This window comes from Cydia strobilella, chromosome 8, assembly GCF_947568885.1.
Source record: "Cydia strobilella chromosome 8, ilCydStro3.1, whole genome shotgun sequence".
In the NCBI taxonomy this organism is placed as follows: domain Eukaryota; kingdom Metazoa; phylum Arthropoda; class Insecta; order Lepidoptera; family Tortricidae; genus Cydia; species Cydia strobilella.
Window position 1 is genome coordinate 18,120,487 of NC_086048.1, and position 18,420 is coordinate 18,138,906.

General features: G+C 37.0%; 1 protein-coding gene across 1 annotated transcript; it reads right to left on the reverse strand.

The window, feature by feature from the left end:
* Nucleotides 1–15,079: 15,079 nt before the first annotated feature.
* On the reverse strand, nt 15,080–17,888 carry LOC134743794 (histone H1-like; the record flags this gene model as incomplete). Its single annotated transcript, XM_063677455.1, has 3 exons — nt 17,616–17,888; nt 17,353–17,525; nt 15,080–15,103 (listed from the first exon to the last, which is right to left on the reverse strand). Coding segments are annotated over exons 1-3 (336 nt in total), but the record flags the coding sequence as incomplete, so codon positions are not given.
* Nucleotides 17,889–18,420: the final 532 nt, after the last annotated feature.

Genomic DNA, 18,420 nt, shown 5'->3' on the forward strand with positions numbered 1-18,420 from the left:
GTTGCAAATTGCATGATGACCATATGTGCCATTCTCAATCAAAAGGGTACTTATTATCGGTTGTCAATAAGGCGCTATTTCCATATGGCTTCAATAAGAAATCAATCTTATCGACAACCGACAATGTGGGACCTTTTGATTAAAAACACATATTAAGTATTTTTTTATAATCACGACCAGGCGATTCTAAAAATGTTAAAATCATTTGTTTTCCGTTAGATTGTGACGGTTAGATACTTAATATCGATATTTGAAGTAAAATCAACCAATATTTACTTTAGACACCTGCATAAAATGTTCTGTCTATAAGTACGTATCGTATAATTAAACTCTTTTACCTTGATTAATAGCCCCAGTGGCTTATGACATATTCCCGTAGCAAGACTACAAAGTTTGTCATTGAGTTATGCCCCTACAGCTTAAATGATTTATTATAAACTGTTAATAAGTATTTAAATATGTAGCTACACCCACTAAAAATTAAATTGGTAAAATTGTATTCATTCTTACTATATTGCCTAACATCAACATGGCTTCAATTTATGCCTTATAAATAAAAAATAAAGTTCATCGAATGGGGTTCTACAAATTTCAACTTCCGCACTCACGAAGGGTTCCTGGCATTTTGCCCGTTGTACCTGTTTGTCCTGTCTAATAAATAATAAGCTAGCTCTGCATGTCATTTGCGACGACAAAGTGTGGCAATGTCATCGTGACACTCCCTTTGTTCTGTTAAAATCAGTGCAAAGTTATCTTAGACGGATTCTAAATAAAAACAATATCTGAGGTGGAGCTGTGTAACATTGTCCTATAAGAATTATTTATTTAATAAACTTTTTTAAATTAAAAAACGCTACATAAAGTAAATTTTAACCATAATTAATTTAAACATTTAAATTAATTAAAGGTTAATAAAGTTAATTTACCGCGCGCATTAGCAGGGTTAACGCAGAGGTGATCTCTTAACGCTATTGTCATCTGATGATGCAATTTATTCGGCTAGTTATTAAAATATACCATTGATTAGATCGATAACAATCAATATAGCCGGATAAGTATAATAAACATGTTTTATAAGGGTGTTATAGTGGTAATGTAGTCGGTTTGACTTTCATTCAGAGATTGGCTTATGCCGTGATTTTTTTCGAGATCTTTGAAATGGTTGGCAAAGTATCAATTGGTCGTGGTAATAATAATACGTGGTTTAGAGTAACCAGGTGACTAAAACTCCGTAGTATTGTCAAAAAGTTATCTGGATCCTATATACCTAGTTAAAATAAAAACTGGGAGCCCTGTGGACAATATATTATGGCAAATTTTAAAGAAGTGAAAACTCCTTTTTGAGGTACAATCAGAAAATTCGGTTTTATTTTATAGCCCTTAAGGCCCCGTGGATTTAGGTTCATCTCTTAACTCTCACTGCGAGCGAGGTGGGTATGCTTGCCCGGGATGTTTTTTAATTTATTTATTTTGTAATTTTTAACAAAAAAAAGTACCTAGAGTGTGCGGAAAGAGAATGGTGGAATATATGGGAACCAATACAATTTGTAATTTTTATCTTATGAGTTTTTACCTGAAATAAACATTTTGATTGATTGATGATTGAATACATACTACGACTTCTCTTTCCGCACATCCGTGCAAACTCTAATCGATGGAAATAACATTGGACATTTTTAGAGGCAATTTTCATATATTTAGCATTTGTGCAAAAATGGTTAGGTATACCTACAAATTATAAGGGGATGCGTTTTAGACCTTTGTTCGTGTTTTTTTTATCCAGCGAAAGTCAAAAGATCGGGTTTCGAATCAATGAAGTTATTAGAAAATGGGCTCAAGACTGCTAATTAAATTTTTGGAACCGTTTGTGGTCTAAAAAAGCGCTTCGATTTTTCAAACTGATGGATGAAGCTACTGCAGTACTGTACCTTAACTTTGGGCCCTTTGCGCAGTTGTGTAAGAAAGTTGCTGTAGATAACCTGGGGCATGAGGCATGATTGGCATCAATACCGGAATATCGGACCGATTTTTACGATATTGCAATACCGCAATTTTAGTTATCGATATCGGAATTCTGGTATTTTTTTTAATAAAATAATATAATAAACAAATAATAATAATATGCCCGCAGGGCAGCTTGTGGCGAGCTGTTGGGGTGTGACGACCCCACGGACCCGAGTGCTCCAGAGAGTCGGTCAGGGTCTCCGTCTCCGGCGTGTCTTCGTCGGTCGGAGTGGACCCCAAGGGGACCCGCAGGACTCTCAGCTCTGGCTTGCCTTCATTGGCCGTCCAGAGGGGAGTCGTAAGAGCTATATGCTCCAGGGATGGAAGTGAAAGATGCATAAGACGCGAGTTGGCACAGTGGCTGGTAACAGCCACTGGGTAGAAAGCGGCGCACACCTCTCGACACCCCTGAGCCGCTCACACCGGTGTTGCTCCTGGTTGTCTTTACGACGGCAGTTTCAGGGGCCCATCTAGTCAGCGGCGAGTCACCGCCTGCCTCGATAACGTGTACAGACATTGTTATGGCAGGTGTCCGGACCTCTCAGCAATAGCCCAATCTTTTGACCAGCCAAACTTCAATCCATAAACCGGTATACTGTTCACTTTTTCTACAATAGTCCCAATGCCTGCTGCGACCGGTTCATGGGTGTCTATTGTTGCACCTGTGAACGGGTTCCAGCAGGCATTCTACATGACATTAAAGCTCTCCAAGGGGCCTCTACGTGTTGGATCTATATCCCCACGCAAGCCTATCAAAAGACCGGGATTTATAGGCCCGTGAAATCCAGAAGGAGATACAAATATAATTACGATGCGACTGTTGCGAATATTTCGACGTAACTTCCTTTTTTTAATTAACTAATTATAAAAATAATATTTTGTGTATTTTATGAAACGCAAATTCCAACGATCAAAAAATATGACAATATAGAAAATCAATATCAATATCGGTATTGAGGGTCAGTATCGGATTCCAATTCCGGTATTGAGAATCGACCGATATTGCTCTAAGTACCTGCCAATATCAATATTTTTATGGTGAGTTTCGCGGACAGTCTGCTCTGGAGCCTGTCTGACTACTTTGACTATTAAAAATTAAAATCCTCTGAAGCCCCCGGACTCGGCGGACTCTCAAAACGTCAAAACCCTGCCAATTAACGGTTTTATCTTGAGGGGCTACCCGCGGTTTTCATCGATTTTTGACAAGTTTTGAATCGTCTCCTACATTTGTACTACAGGTACAGATAGAATTATAAGACAAACGGCTATCGGTTCTTTAATATTTTATCTCTATTCTTGTCTACCGGATCTTGAAAGAAATGAATATTTATTTTTTTATGTTTTTTTTTTAACGATGTCTAAAAAACACTTTTTTCATAACTAGATTGCTGTGAAGGATTTTACATAAATAAGTATACAAAATTTACATATTTGGGTTCGTCTTAGACGTCTCGAAAAACGTGTCAGAGGTCAGAGGTTTTAATTTTAATTAACACAAAAGTTATGATCAGAAAACCAGTTTTTTGGCCTAAAACTTTGATGCCAAATATCTCGAAGACAAATGAACTTTAAAGTAAATGTGGGATACAATATTGCTTAAAGCCGTTGCTGTTAATATGATAAGCTACAAAAAACATTAGAAATCTAAGGGATTCAGATCGTAGGTCATTGGCGTTAGGGAGCCCCTTAAAAATATTTCAATGTGCCCATAAGAATACAGAGCAATGGGGGTTGGTTTACCTTGTTTGAAGAAATTACAGATATCAACTTTGAGCATGTTTAACGCTTAAATGTCGCGTCTACTTGGTACTAATATCTGTCCACTTGGGGTGTTTTCAAGACTGCATCCTCCGGTACATGGTGGAAAAAGCTCCTTCTGTGCGATAGACACGGATCATACATATAGTATGTAATTAATGTAATTATAGTATGCTTAACTCGTTTGCGTCTTTCGATAGACGGTCTTCTGTTACACTGACTTTTAAAAAAAAGTCATCATCATCATCCTCGCGTTGTCCCGGCATTTTTGCCACGGCTCAGGGGAGCCTGGGGTCCGCTTGGCAACTAATCCCAAGAATTGGCGTAGGCACTAGTTTTTACGAAAGCGACTGCCATCTGACCTTTCAACCCTTGTTGGCCTTGTTGGGATTATTTCATATTTATTTATTGCATCCATGATAGGTACACAGGTGTTACATATATAATAGTTTGTTTCACATGGGCCCTGGGAGGGCACGGCAATTATCTTAAATCTAAAGATTAATTTATATATGTACAATACATTTGACAGTGTCTTATTTAACTTTTAATAATTTCATAGTTGTATTATATAGTTATTTCTAAAGTCAATAACTGATTTTATTTTACTAAAAATTATAAAATTAAATATACAATAATAATATACATGCTTAAAACGATTGTAAGTTTATGTCAAAAATATGAATACCTATATAATGTTAATTTTAAGCTTAAATTAAAAATTGTAAAATGTGACATGTCCAATAAATACACTAAACTACAAAATGATTACATTTCATCTTCCAAAAAATCTTTAAAAAGTCAAAAAGTCAAAAGTCAAAATATTCTTTATTCAAATGGGCCTAACAACAAGCACTTTTAAATTGTCAAGTTTTATATTACCTTAATCTAAATGTCAGAGCAATTTATTGATGCAGTTATTATTATTCTTAAAAACATTGAATTATTATAGATATGTCAAACTTAATAATAAGAATTCACAAAAGGATCGTCAAACACCAAAATTGTATAAAAAAATACTAGTCTAGAAACTTTCTAGAATAAAAATCTAAATGTCAAAAAATACGGATTACCTAATGTAGGTATTCATTGAATTATCAATTTCATCATTATTAACATAATAATAAATAATTAATTATTTAAGCTTATAACAGCACTTATTAATTAAATAGTCCTTCAACTGCTTATTGAATAGCGTTTCTGATGTCTGCAATTTAATGTCGTCGCTAATTTTATTATAAATTTTGATGGCCATCATGTTTGGGCTTGATTTATGTAGCTTTAGTACAGAACGTGTCGGTGGCGCGAGATTAGTCCGGTTACTCCGGTTTCCTCACGATGTTTTCCTTCACCGAAAAGCGACTGGTAAATAAGAAATGATATTTAGTACATAAGTTCCGAAAAACTCATTGGTACGAGCCGGGGTGTGACCCCGCGACCTCCGGATTGCAAGTCGCACGCTCTTACCGCTAGGCCACCAGCGCTTAAAAATAGTTATTTGTGCAACAAGAGAGGAAAGTTGGTTTTTCTTGCGAGTGTTTATTTTGAGTCCCGAGAAAGCGAAAGATTCTAAGGTAGAATCTTGAGCGTAGCGAGGGACTCAAAAACACGAGATGTAAAATAACTTTGCTCTCGTGTTGCACACATAATTTTTCACCTCAGTAGTGAGAACATATTAAAGGTTAAAATGTTTTTCGAATTACACAGAATAAACAGAAAAAAAAAGTATTATAATATGTACGATACGATACGATACGAGACAAGACGAGACCGGACCGGACCGGACCGTACCGTACCGTACCGTACCATACCATACCATACCATATAAAAAATGTAATAAAAGTATGAAGTTCATGGCCTTCACTAAATTAAAAAGCTACATTGTTTCACTCCCTGGAGTGAGGAAAATCGCACTTTCCTCACTCCAGGGAGTGACGAAAGTAGGCTTGTTCGAGCTGCTGAGGTGAAAAAGTATATAACATATTATATACTTTTTTCCCCTCACTAGCTCGGAAAGTTGTCGTTTATCCTTCAATACAAGCGGGGAAAAACGCGTTTTATCCACTAGTGGGGAAAGTAATTTGACCTTGGATGAAGCGTGTTTAAGTAGCTTGACAGATAACAAAACGTAAAACGCTCATGATAATGGTTCGTTCGATATTAATTATCATTAAATAAATGGTTTGAGAATCTAATAAAAAATACCATATTTAGCTTTATTTAATGATTTTAAGTCATAAACCTTAAAATTCCATAAGAAACGTTTGTTTTTTTATAATGATGTTAAATATAATTCTGAACGCACAAGTTGAGTCGATGCAATTTCAAAACGCATCGTTGACATTTCATACATTAGAAATGTCAACAATTTTTTTACTTAAAACCTTTTCTCACCGACTCGCGTAAAAATACACAACTTCCAGAGTTTTCTGTTATAATATCGTAAAGAAATGAGTGATTCCAGTGATGAAGATGATCTAACGTGCGGATGTTGCACTTTCCTCGCTATAGTGAGGTGAAAAGTTTTGTGTTACACACGGGCGCAAATGTATTTTACGTCTCGTGTGTTGAAACACTCGCTACGCTCAGGATTCTATTTTAGAACCACTCGCTTCGCTCGTGGTTCACCTATAGAATCCTTTCGCTTGCTCGTGTTTCAATTCTACACTCGCGGGTAAAATACAACTTTGCACCCTTGTATAACAAATAACTATTTTTAAAGGTCAGTGTAACAGAAGACCGTCTATCGAAAGACGCAACGAGTTTAGTATACTATAATTACAGTCTGGAAAACACCCCAAGTGGACAGACAATCTAATTAAGATTCGTAGGTCATAATACCGATGTAGTGCATAATTGTTTTCCATCGTATTTTCTCGGAAACGTTCGTATTTGTCATGCTACTTCAGTCAACCTCAGTACTTTTTGTAACGAGACTGGCTGAAATGGCATGTCACGTTCGTACGTTTCCGTGAAAATACGATGGAAAACAATCACATGCACTACATCTGCAGTATCTGCACTAGTACTAGGAACTATATTATAGTAGCAGGCGGTCAAAGGCTGCAGTGGCTGCTTGCTTTGGCAAGCAAAAAATATTGTAAAAAAAAGAAAAAGCTTCAAGAACTTTTCAAGCTGCTAACGGCTTCTAAAGAGTTTACATGTAGCGTCTTACGTAGCCGAACAACGCGCGAACGTGAAGCGAAGCGGCGCGACGCGGCTAAATCAATCCTTTGATACCCATAGAAGTGTCCTACGCGGATTATTATTCAATAAAATAAAAAAAAATGTTGTTAGCTGTTGACGACTGTTCCATTTGACATCCTACGTCACTCATTGGCATTTGTTTCAAGTGTTATAGAAATGGAAAATAACTGCAAGAATGTTTGGCAATAAACGTTGAAAAAAATACCGAGAATATTTCATTCATGCGAACTTGGCAATTTTTGAAAATTATTGCCTTAAGTCCTTTCCTCTCTAACTACTTAGGATCTTTATTCATACCATACCTTAGTACGGTTTCATGTATCTGTTATCATCTCACTGTGTTTATACTTTTGAACCTTTTAAAATACTATTCATAAGTCATCCCATTGTGACATTGTTTAATATTGTTGAAACTCTCCAGCCGAATGGCAGCTGACCGAAAACAAAAACTATTTTTTTTTCTTGGAGTACATTTATCGATCGCTCGGCCCATAAAGTAAATATGAAAATACAATTTCTGGAATAAATAAAAATAAATCGGCCAAAGAATAGGCATGGCCATCCAGCGGCATAATGTAGCCAGCCTCATGGGCACCCTTCCGCAGGGGACAGACTTGGGGGACCTTTCATAGGTGGGTATTTTTCTATATAATTTAAAAGTTTATACCATCCATAACCATAATTTTATTATGACATGATAGATCTTTTTATTGTTTTAAATTTTTGGATTGCCATGATATGCCACGCATGTAGGTACAAAGTTTTCTTTGGATCTGTCTATGGTGGTGTTTTGAGAACCTGGACAAAATATTGTGCCTCCGATTTGTAACAAGGGGTAGAAATTAATGAGTGGGTCAAGCACAAAACTGCGTTCACATCTTTCCTGTAGACATACCCAAAAGTTAAGTGTGTTCAACAGTTCAACAGTTTTGTGTTTGACCCGTGTATCAAACATCTACGGTCCCATTTCAGGAATTATACAATACCAAAATACCTGTTAGTTATATTAGTTACCTATACCTAAAATGTTTTCATATGGTCTTTTATTTTGGGTTAACATTAGGGATGGGCCGAATATTCGGTAATTATTCGATATATTCGGCATATTTTTCATTCGAATAGGGGATGACTCACGTTAGACCGGGCCGTGTCCGGGCCGGAGCTCCCGGCGCTTCGTTTTCTATGGAAAGCATCATGTGATCACCTGTCATGTCATAGAAAAGTAAGCGCCGGAAGCTCCGACCCGGACACGGCCCGGTCTAACGTGAGTCATCCTTAGTTCGGTTCGAACTGCCAAATATTTACCGAATAAACAATTTTTTTTAAGGGTGTCAGCTACTTAGTAAGCGCAGATGCATTTCGCGATGTAAATATGAGAGTTATGAGACGTATCTGTTTCTTTTCATAAACATTCCCGGTCGGTCAAAAACACGTTATGAGTGCAGACCGCGGACCTGAATGAACTTGTTTTCAGCGTTTTAGGCGGTTTTAGTATGGGCTGAACCGAATATTCGTATTCGGCAAAATCCATATTCGGCCCATCTCTAGTTAACATCATGCAATTATGCTGCGCTGCGCTAGGCTTTGGTAATAAGTAGCTTACTGATGAGCCGTCAAACAGTTTGTTATTTTTCAATGTGGAAATTGCGAAATTTCCACGTTGAAAAAATTCGGAATCTTCTCGTATTTACAAATACAAATCCTGGAGATTAAAATTAAATTAAATCCATAATTTCTGATGAATGTTTTCTGAACTTTCTGAGAATTTTTCCAATTTTTTTAAACTCCGCAACTTTTTTTTAATATAGGAGGGAAACGAGCAGACGGCGGATCGCCTGAAGGTAAGCGATGACCGCCGCCCATGGACACCCTCTGGGTTCGGTTAAGTGCGTTGCCGGCCTTTAAGATGGGAGTACGCTTTTTTCTTGAAGGTTTGAAGGTCGTATCGGCTTGCTTCTGTATAAATAGTCCTAATACCGGACTTCTCATTTCAAGTGCTTCTTTGCTAGCTGTACCTACCATGCAATGCGTAACAAAAGCGAATAATTAGTGACCATAACAACTACTTAATTAAAAACATATTCACGTAAGATGTTATTTATTAATCAGTATTACTAATAACTCTCATCATTATTCTCATAGATGGAATGAATGATCGATGCAAAAAAACTATTCAAATGCCGAAGTTAAAGTAACTGTCGTAATTAACGCCAGTCGTCGTAAATACTCTTAATTTTAATACAATGTGCTAAACACTAAAATTGGAGGATGGTCTAAGAGACGGGAAAGAGCGAATTTAACGTACAAACGTTTAACCTTGAGGCCCATTCAAACTTATAAACAAAATTGAGCCCATTTTATTATCAGTGTGGAATGCTCCAATATCTCGCCATGACCTTTCCCTCCGCCTGCCACCACACTTGATACTATTTTCTACACTTTTTTGTAAGTGTTATATGTAGGCGAAAGTAAATATTAATTTACCATCTTAGATCGTACACATGTGATGGTAAAGCAATATTGGATACTTGGTCCCTTCACCCTTGGCTGAGCGCAGTCTTTTGGTAAAAGCTCTTTCAGCAATTGAACTATTATTACTACGTATAGAACCTGACAGAGAACCAGTATTTTGCGCCATGAGTTGTTGCCGGCCGTCAACAAACTATGGTAGCGGGGTGTGAATCTCAATACCTAAACGCGTAAGCGCCATGTATTTCACGGCGTTTACGACGTTTTGGTCGCGTGGTTCATGCCCCGCTCCCCTCGACAGCCTCGCCTAGTTGCGATAGCGACAATTTCATTGTTTGGAATGGCTTCTCTATATGACGTAATATATATGCTTTCAGTAAGTAACTTCGAAACCGGGGTAATTCGAAAATGGCAAATACAAATATCGACTAAACTACTTGCACTTTCTACTGTACTAATAGTAAGCGAGATGCCTTGATAAGCGTTGCAGTAACATAAGTGTTGCTAAAGTAGGAACTGCTTCTAGTTTTATAGATATTTACCATTTTCAAAATTACCCGGCTTCCGAAGTTATCCCAGTGCACCTTACAGTGAGCTGCAAAATTACATGGACACATTATGAACTCTTGCAGCTGCGTGCACATGAATAGTATTTCTCCATAAGTACACTTCTTCGGGTTCTTGTGACTCTTAAAGTGCATCGATAGGTACCGCAGTTAAATTTTGTGTAGCAAACACTGTTACACGGTAATATTAGGTAACTTACTTACATAATGTTGCGTAGTGCACCTTATAATGTCTGCGGTGTCCTAAAACTTAAACCGACTCTCCGCTACCGCCTGTGCCTCGGTCGATTGATTAATTCCCATCATGCGCGCGCGGCGTCCGTCTTGGACCGCATAAATCTGCCCGTCAGATTGTTAATACGTTACGGCTTGTTTGATGGCGCTATGGGCCCTTTGGGGCGGGGCCCGACATAGTGGGTGACACATTACGTTTTATTTTGAGTGATGAGATCGTTGGTAGCTTAGACCGCAAAGTTTTGGACTGCTGGCCGGTGCACGGTGGCCGCTTTCGGATGAAGAGTACGCCTGCGTTTGTTTCAATCTTGGGTGGACGACATACGGAATACTGCGAGTTTGGCGAGTCACTTCTAAATGAGATTAGCTCTTCTAGATTGATGGTAGCTTCCAGAAATTATGTAAAATATCAACATGACATGAGGAACGCTTACTTTCTTTAGGTTGGAATCAGATGGCGATCTCGCGAGATGATGATACTTAATTTCCTGGGAAAACTATAGAGATTCCAATGGGGTTGGCCGGTCGAAATAATTAGCAGATGGCGCCAGCATAGCTTGCCCTGTCAAACCCTAGAAATGTGTCAAACTTTTGTTTTTTAATGCCCTGGATGCCAGCCCTTTAAGCCAAATCTCATAGAAAACGGGGCAAGCTATGATGGCGCCATCTCTGCAAACCTTTGACAGTTGCCAACCCGATTCAGACCAGACCAGACAGTACAAAACGTCTAAAAAAGTATATCTTAGGGAGATCGCACATGGCGTACGTATTTAAATATCATGTATCGCGATGGTAGCGATGCAGAATCGTGTTTACGTGTGCAAAGTATACTGACCAGCGACGCCATCGCGACTGTAAGTGTAACGCAGCCTTTTTGCGACTGATCGCTGCAAAAAGTCGCCGTGTAGTCTATTTATTAGTAGGTAGTCTGCGGAAAGGGAAGAGTCGTGGAATATATGGGAATCAATAGGTACTACATTCTATTCCGCTCTCTTCTTCTCATTCCGCACAGACTACGTATCTTCGCCTGTCTTCTTTTCTTGGTGAAAGAGGGTCAGCTCCTAGAATTACGAACATGCTTTTATAAGGCAAGCATAATCTTTAATACTTCGTCAGTAACAGTGGCCGGTAAAAGATAGTTTTATGACCACAGTACTTATGCTCTTGAAATATCAAAGAAAAGACACGTGTGTTCTGCATTTCGAAATAGGTAAGTACGATTATAAAACGCACTAAAAGTTACGGCGCCGGTTAAATACAAGTTTATTGCCAGTTGCCACTATGCTGATATTTGGACATACAATACATATATATGTATACACGATGTTTCATGACCCACAGAAAACCTAAAAACAGTTTGTTCAGAATCGATTGCGCTATATTTTAATGGGGGTAAATTTTTTATTTTTTTTACATGCTCAGTCTACAAGTTTGTAATGCAACTACACCAATGACTAGCATTTTACACGTTATTTGTCAATGAGCAACACCCTTAACTGGCCATTGGTAAACCTTATCTCGTTGCAGTAAGGTATTCAAATGGTCAGTTAACAGTGTTTACGATGGTAACTAGCAATTGTTTGATGTCACTAAAACGACGAAGTATCTTGTGTAGAATTACCAGTCGAATAGAATTGTTAAGAAAACTAAACAACGAATTTTTTTTTATATTTATCGAATTAAAGAATAAATACTCAAGATGAGTTTAAAATAAAAAAAATCTGTTGGGGTGTCTCAGGTTTTCAGTGGCTCAAGTAACACCGTGTATATATTGGAATACATATTACGCAAAACTCTGCGTAGGGGGCCACTAGCACAAACAGAGATCCTACCGCGAAACACGAAAATCGAAATTTCGTTATCTGCCTTCACTTGCACATTCAAACGATAGAGTGGCAGATAACAAAATGTCGATTTTCGGGTTTCGTACAAAGAGTAGTAAGACTAGTAAGTTATTGGTTTCGCGGCAGGCCTTCTGTAAGAGAACCGCCTTGATGCATCAATTATGTCATATTTATTCGTACCTTACCTACCTCAAGTACGGTAGCTACCTCAACCAAAACAGACCAAAAATAAACGCCTAGATCTGACGAAGAGATACGATTACGATACAATGATAATCCACATTCCAATTAAGCACGATCAAAGTCATGCAACAAGGTACAATGTCTGCGATCTCGTATGGACGACGCGCAGGCGCCAGACAGCTTTTAAATAAAAATATGGCCGTGTTATGCATGCTAAGCTGTATTTAAGGGGAAATATGTACTAATGGATTTTCTCTACACTTTTTCAGTACAAAACCAAGACACAGATTGAAAAACAAGCAAATGAGGAACTCTAACAAAAATAAAATATGGACTGTAATAGATGTCATATATTAAAGAAAAAGTGACGAAGCCCTCCAGTGGTGAAGGCGGCCTTAGAACTGGTCAAAGACGCCTAGTCTTACTAAGATGGCATATAGTCGAGAAATTCGGACGGGCACCGCCGTGACGGGGTGGCCTAGGGGTTCATGGCGTTAGCCGCGATAGCTAAAGACGCCGGTTCGAATCCGGCCTTCACCACTGGAGGGCTTCGTCACTTTTTCTTTAATATATGACATCTATTACAGTTTTTAATTTATATATAGTAGTGTGACTACTTAAAAAAACAAATCAAAATATTTAATAAAATAATTTGATTTGTTACCAAACTTGTTCATATTGTATGGAGTTCAGTTTTTACCGACAGCTGAGCTTTCTATAAACACCTAGGTAGCGTAGGGCTAAATAGTCTTAGGTAGGTATCTTTGTCAAATTTCAAGTTGAAAGTAACACGTTGATACACTTCGGTACCTAAGTTATGTTACAAACGTTTCTCTACCAGAAAATACTGTAGTGACGGTCGGTATAGAGTCGTAAATTTAACAAGAGAAATTTTGAAAATTCATCTGTGAGGGCCTACCGTGAAAACTCTACTTCTTTCCCCTAGACCGGTAGTCCCAATTACTTGGGGTCGGCCCTCCTCGTCCGCATTCTCCACTGACCACGATTCCGTGCGGCGTTTGTATATCAATTTGAGCTTCTTTAAGGTCTCTTTCGACTTACCGTGAAAACTGAAATTTCATTACCTGATGCCTCACTCTCGTGTTCGAGTGGTAAAAGATCGAGGCAGATAAAAGAAATTTTAGAGTTTTGAATGATTCACGGTTAGTTTCACTAGATTTATATTGAACGGGATATAGACCGTGAAAGGTAATCACGGTCTATATCCCGGTCAATATAAATCTAGTAAAAGAAATTTTGATTTTCGCGGTAGTAAGAACGACAAAGCTTACGAAACCTTATGATGTCATTATCGCGCAAACCTCGATTGAATAGTAAATGTCTAGACTTTAACCCTTAACTTTAGGTGTGCCCACAGGGGAGACGTGGACTTAATTGCTGATACGTGTTCAAAGCATGGCCTAACGGACTCTTGGCTGGTTATTTCCGTTGTTATAGTTCTAAACTAATTTTATATTTTGTCAAACTCCTATACGTAGGAGTTGCTCTCGTCGTTTTCAAGAAGCCTCTTTCTGGGATCACATAAAGTGGAGGAAGTGGTAGGAAAAGGCAGGGTACACGAGAAATAGCGTATCTAATCTAAAGGCTGATTTAATCGTTACCTAGGTACCTGTAAGTAGCGATTGACGTCATAAATTAATCGAGCCAATTATAAACGGAATACGTTAAAGCTTTTACGAGCATGTTGCATCATTGGGCGTGGCATCAGTATTAGCATGCACTAAGCCCACCCGTTTTACGACTGGTGGTCTGTCTGTCAGGTATTCGTTGACGGAGATTTATGGCGCGGGGCGGGCGCTCCATTGATGGCCCGCGATAGCAGAAATATTTTGCGGTAAGTAGGTAGTACTTCTCATATACATAGTTAGTTTGACAAACTCGAATAATTAACGCTTACGCCTATGGGATCAAATATTTTTTTAAACACGAAAATATTTATTAAGTATGAACTTACTTAGTACTAGGTAAAAATTATTAACGCTATAACCGGCCACCCGGGGGCCTAGGTTGGCAACCGTACATCTACACGCCAAACGAAAAGAAAAAAAATTACACCAGTCGGTGCCAAGCCAAATTTTAAAAGCGTCAAGTTGCCGTCAAACGGAATGCCAACCCTTGGTATAGTTTGATAAGAACAAAAGAACCAGTATTTAACTATTTAGCTTGGCACCGACTTCAAACGTATCAGTTTGCTAGCGCATATAAAACGAGATAATATTTTATTTTGTCCCGTTTGAAGTCGGTTTTACTTTTTTTTTAAAGTTTATATTTATTTTTCCATTTTTAGTGTTTCTTTATTTGTCTGGCCAAACTGTCACTAAAAATTTTTGCACTTCGGGTAAGTTTCAAGGTCTGGATCTAAGCTATCAAGGTTTGAGGAGTTGGACCTCATGGAACCCATCATCAGAACTAGACCTTAACACAAATGTTCCTTCAGAACTTACATGTGCTTAACAAATATAACGAAGAGGACTTAACTCGCCAAAATTGAAATATGCGTTGTTAAAGAGTCCCGTTCTGGTAATCATCAGTATTTCCACTTCATCAAATGGTACTGTTTTGGATGAAAGTGCTTGGTTTGTTGATGAAAATAGTAAAACCGATATATGTATGCCTATAAGATTTGAGGAATTCCCTGGAGTCCTAATGGATCCCTTCATCAAAACTGGGTTTTTATAAAAACGGGACCGACTAGGGACTATATACATTCAAACAAAAAAATAATTTTCCAAATCGGCTCAGAAGTGACGGAGTTCTGAGGTAACATACATACAAAAAAAATACGCTCGAATTGATAACCTCCTTTTTTTGAAGTCGGTTAAAAATAAAAAGTATTTAGTAATATTTAGTTCAGCAGAAAAAATGTCGAAAGTGGATACAAATATTACAAAATCGAGTTGTTGTTGAGTTGAGTCCCGAATTGCAGGTTTTCTTCAGTTTTAGAAAAACAGAACAAGTTACAAGAATGGCAATGAACAATATTCCTATTTACCTATACTTACCTATATATCCATTATCCTCCATTAAATTATGTTCAATAGATGTCTATATGTTCCTAGGACTTCATATTTTTTAGCAAATGGGACCATACTTTTGTAATTTAAATAAAACGTTATTTCATTCTTAAAATTTATTATCCATAATCATAATCCTAAATATTAGCAGGTAATCAGTATTTTAAACTAAAATGGCATTTTTACACTAGTATTTGACGTAAAATTACCTATAATGTGAACACACCTCTATTGTCAACGCGTCAGGTTAGAGTGCGTGTTCAGATATTTTTGAGTACCTCGGTCGCTCGGATATATCTGACGGCAACGGGGATCCCATGCCCCAATGACCTTCGATTTGAATCCCTTACTTTTCTAATGTTTTTTGTAGCTTATCATATTAACAGCAACGGATTTTAGCAATATAGTATCCCATATTTACTTCAAAGTTCATTGTTTTCGAAATATTTGGCATCAAAGTTTAACAATTTTAGGCCAATAAACTGGTTTTCTGGCCATAACCTTTGTGTTAATTAGTTTAAAATTAAAACCTTAGACAAATTTTTAGAGACGTCTAAGTCGAACCCAAATATGTAGATTTCGTATAAGTAAGATCTCACAGCAATCAAGATACGAAAAAAGTGTTTTTTTAGACAATGTTTAAAACAATCATAAATAAATAAGTATTCATTTTTTTCACAATCCGGTACACAAAAATGGAGATAAAAGATTGAAGAACCGATAGCTGCTTGTCTTATAATTCTATATGTAGTGCAAAAGTAGGAGATCCGATTCAAAACTTGTCAAAAATCGATGAAAACCTCAGGTAGCCCCTTAAAAATGAATCCGCACACAAGCTCCGTGCATTTTCGAGCTATGTTAGATTTTTAAACTTTTAAACTGCGGTCGTGTTTTAATTTATCGCCACTCGTTTCGAATTTCCTCTTTTCCGCACTTGTATCGTAAATAACTATTACAGGGCAACGCAAAGAAATTATAATTAAAGTAAATATAAGAATTATAGGTAAAACAAAATCTACCATATAATGAAGAATCACTTCAATGTACCTGTCTGTCTGTTATACAACCCTGTTACTAAAACAAAGAAAAAAATTGGCTTTTTGTTGTGGAAAAAAAAGAATTGAAAAAAAAAAAAGATAAATGTGATTTCTTGAAAACATGTTAGTTGGTAAATTAAATTAGTAAAAAAAAGGAATCAAATTATTTGTTTCTAGTAAGAAGTGTCTATTATTGGATTTTTTATTTTTTGTTATTGGAATAAGCAACTTTGTGATAAAGTCAGGTAGATAGGGGCCAACATCAAAAAATCTAAAATATTGTATGGAAATAGAAAATTCTTGGAATATACCACAAAATTAACTAAAAAAATATAATTAGATCACTGTGCATGGAAATGCTATACAAAGGGATCCAGTTTGATTGCTCTAAGTGTAGGTATTTACAGTTGATAGTTAAAATTGTAAGGTATTAGACATTACAATTATGTCCTACACTACTGTCGGTTCTGAATAGTATGTATACCCATTATTATTCATAACGACGGGACTTAATCTCGTAAAATAAATGATTATTTAAAACTTATTTTACGCAATTAAGTCCCGTCATTGTGAATAATAATGAGTAAAAATCATGAAAGTTTAAATCGGTATGTATACCATTTGGTACTGTCATGAGGAATTTACAAACCTGGCAAAATTCATATTCGTAGAGTGAAAGAAAGAGTACTGCAATAACAAAACTGTTACATGCGATTTGTTTACAGATACGACAAACATAAAAGTTAAGATAAGAACTGTCTTTATGATATCCCATTATACCTCCTATCCTATCCTGCTGTCTGTCTGTCCCTATGTATGCATAGATCTTTAAAACTACGCAACTGATTTTGATGCAATTTTTTTTTTTGTAAATAGAGTGATTTAAGAGGAAGGTTTATATATAATAAATCATTATTGCACCCATGTGAAGCCAGAGCGGGTTGCTAGTTACACTATAATAGAAACTTATTAAAAATAAAAGTTATTATGAACCTCCTGCAGCTTGTAATTTCATTAGTTTGAGCATTTTGCTGGGCACAGGGACTCCAGAATGGGCGGCCTTTGGTTTCCGGACCTTTTTGGCACTTTTGGTGACACTGCTTGGTGCAGGAACCGGCTTCGATTCTTTAGGCTTCGGCGTACAAGGCGGCGCCATACTGGCTCGGGTCTTCACTGTTGTGTTATTTACTGTAAGAACAAAATGATTGACATGATTTGATGTTTTAACTTCAGAACACTTATTTTCTTAAATAAATATACAATTAACAAAATAAATACCTTTTATTTGAGTTGCGTCCATAAGTTTTCTTGTAGCCATGGTCTTTTTGATTGTCGAAATTGGTGACGCTTTCGGTTTGGTCTTCGATACAGTGCGCTGCGCCTTAGGAGTGGCTTTTATACTTTCACGAGGAGCCATTGCTAGTTTTATCACTATTAACGAGCAATTACTTAATTGTTATTTGATAATTTGCTCTACAAAACAGCAAAAGTACTACGAAGAAAACACTTTTTAAAATAACGTTTTGCTAAACAAAGTGACGCGCTTGACGCAAAGGCGAAAGACGACAATGACACTGACAATGACAGGCAAATGTAGTGAGTTCGAGTAGCGGCAAGTGAAATCTTTTGCACAGTTTAAATTAAATGTTGAAATCTATAAACTGCTGCGTCATTATGGTGAGAAATTACTTGAAAATATTATATAAGGTTTATCATGAATGTTGTATTTATAATAAGGAAAATCAATATTATTACTATAAAAGTGACAGAAGAGCTGAAAATAAAGACAAGAAAGAACCAACACAACAACAAGTTTTGAGACAATTTTAAAACCGTTGATCTGTTTTATGTCATTGTTGTCAACATATATAATATTTTTAGTGGAATAGACAACGTCCCAACGTTGTCGTTTTTAGGGTTCCGTACCCTAAAAGGAAAAAACGGAACCCTTATAGAATCATTCGTGCGTCTGTCTGTCTGTCCGTCTGTCACAGCCTATTTTCTCCGAAACTACTGGACCAATTAAGTTGAAATTTGGTATACATATGTAAGTTTGTGACCCAAAGATGGACATGTAACGTAA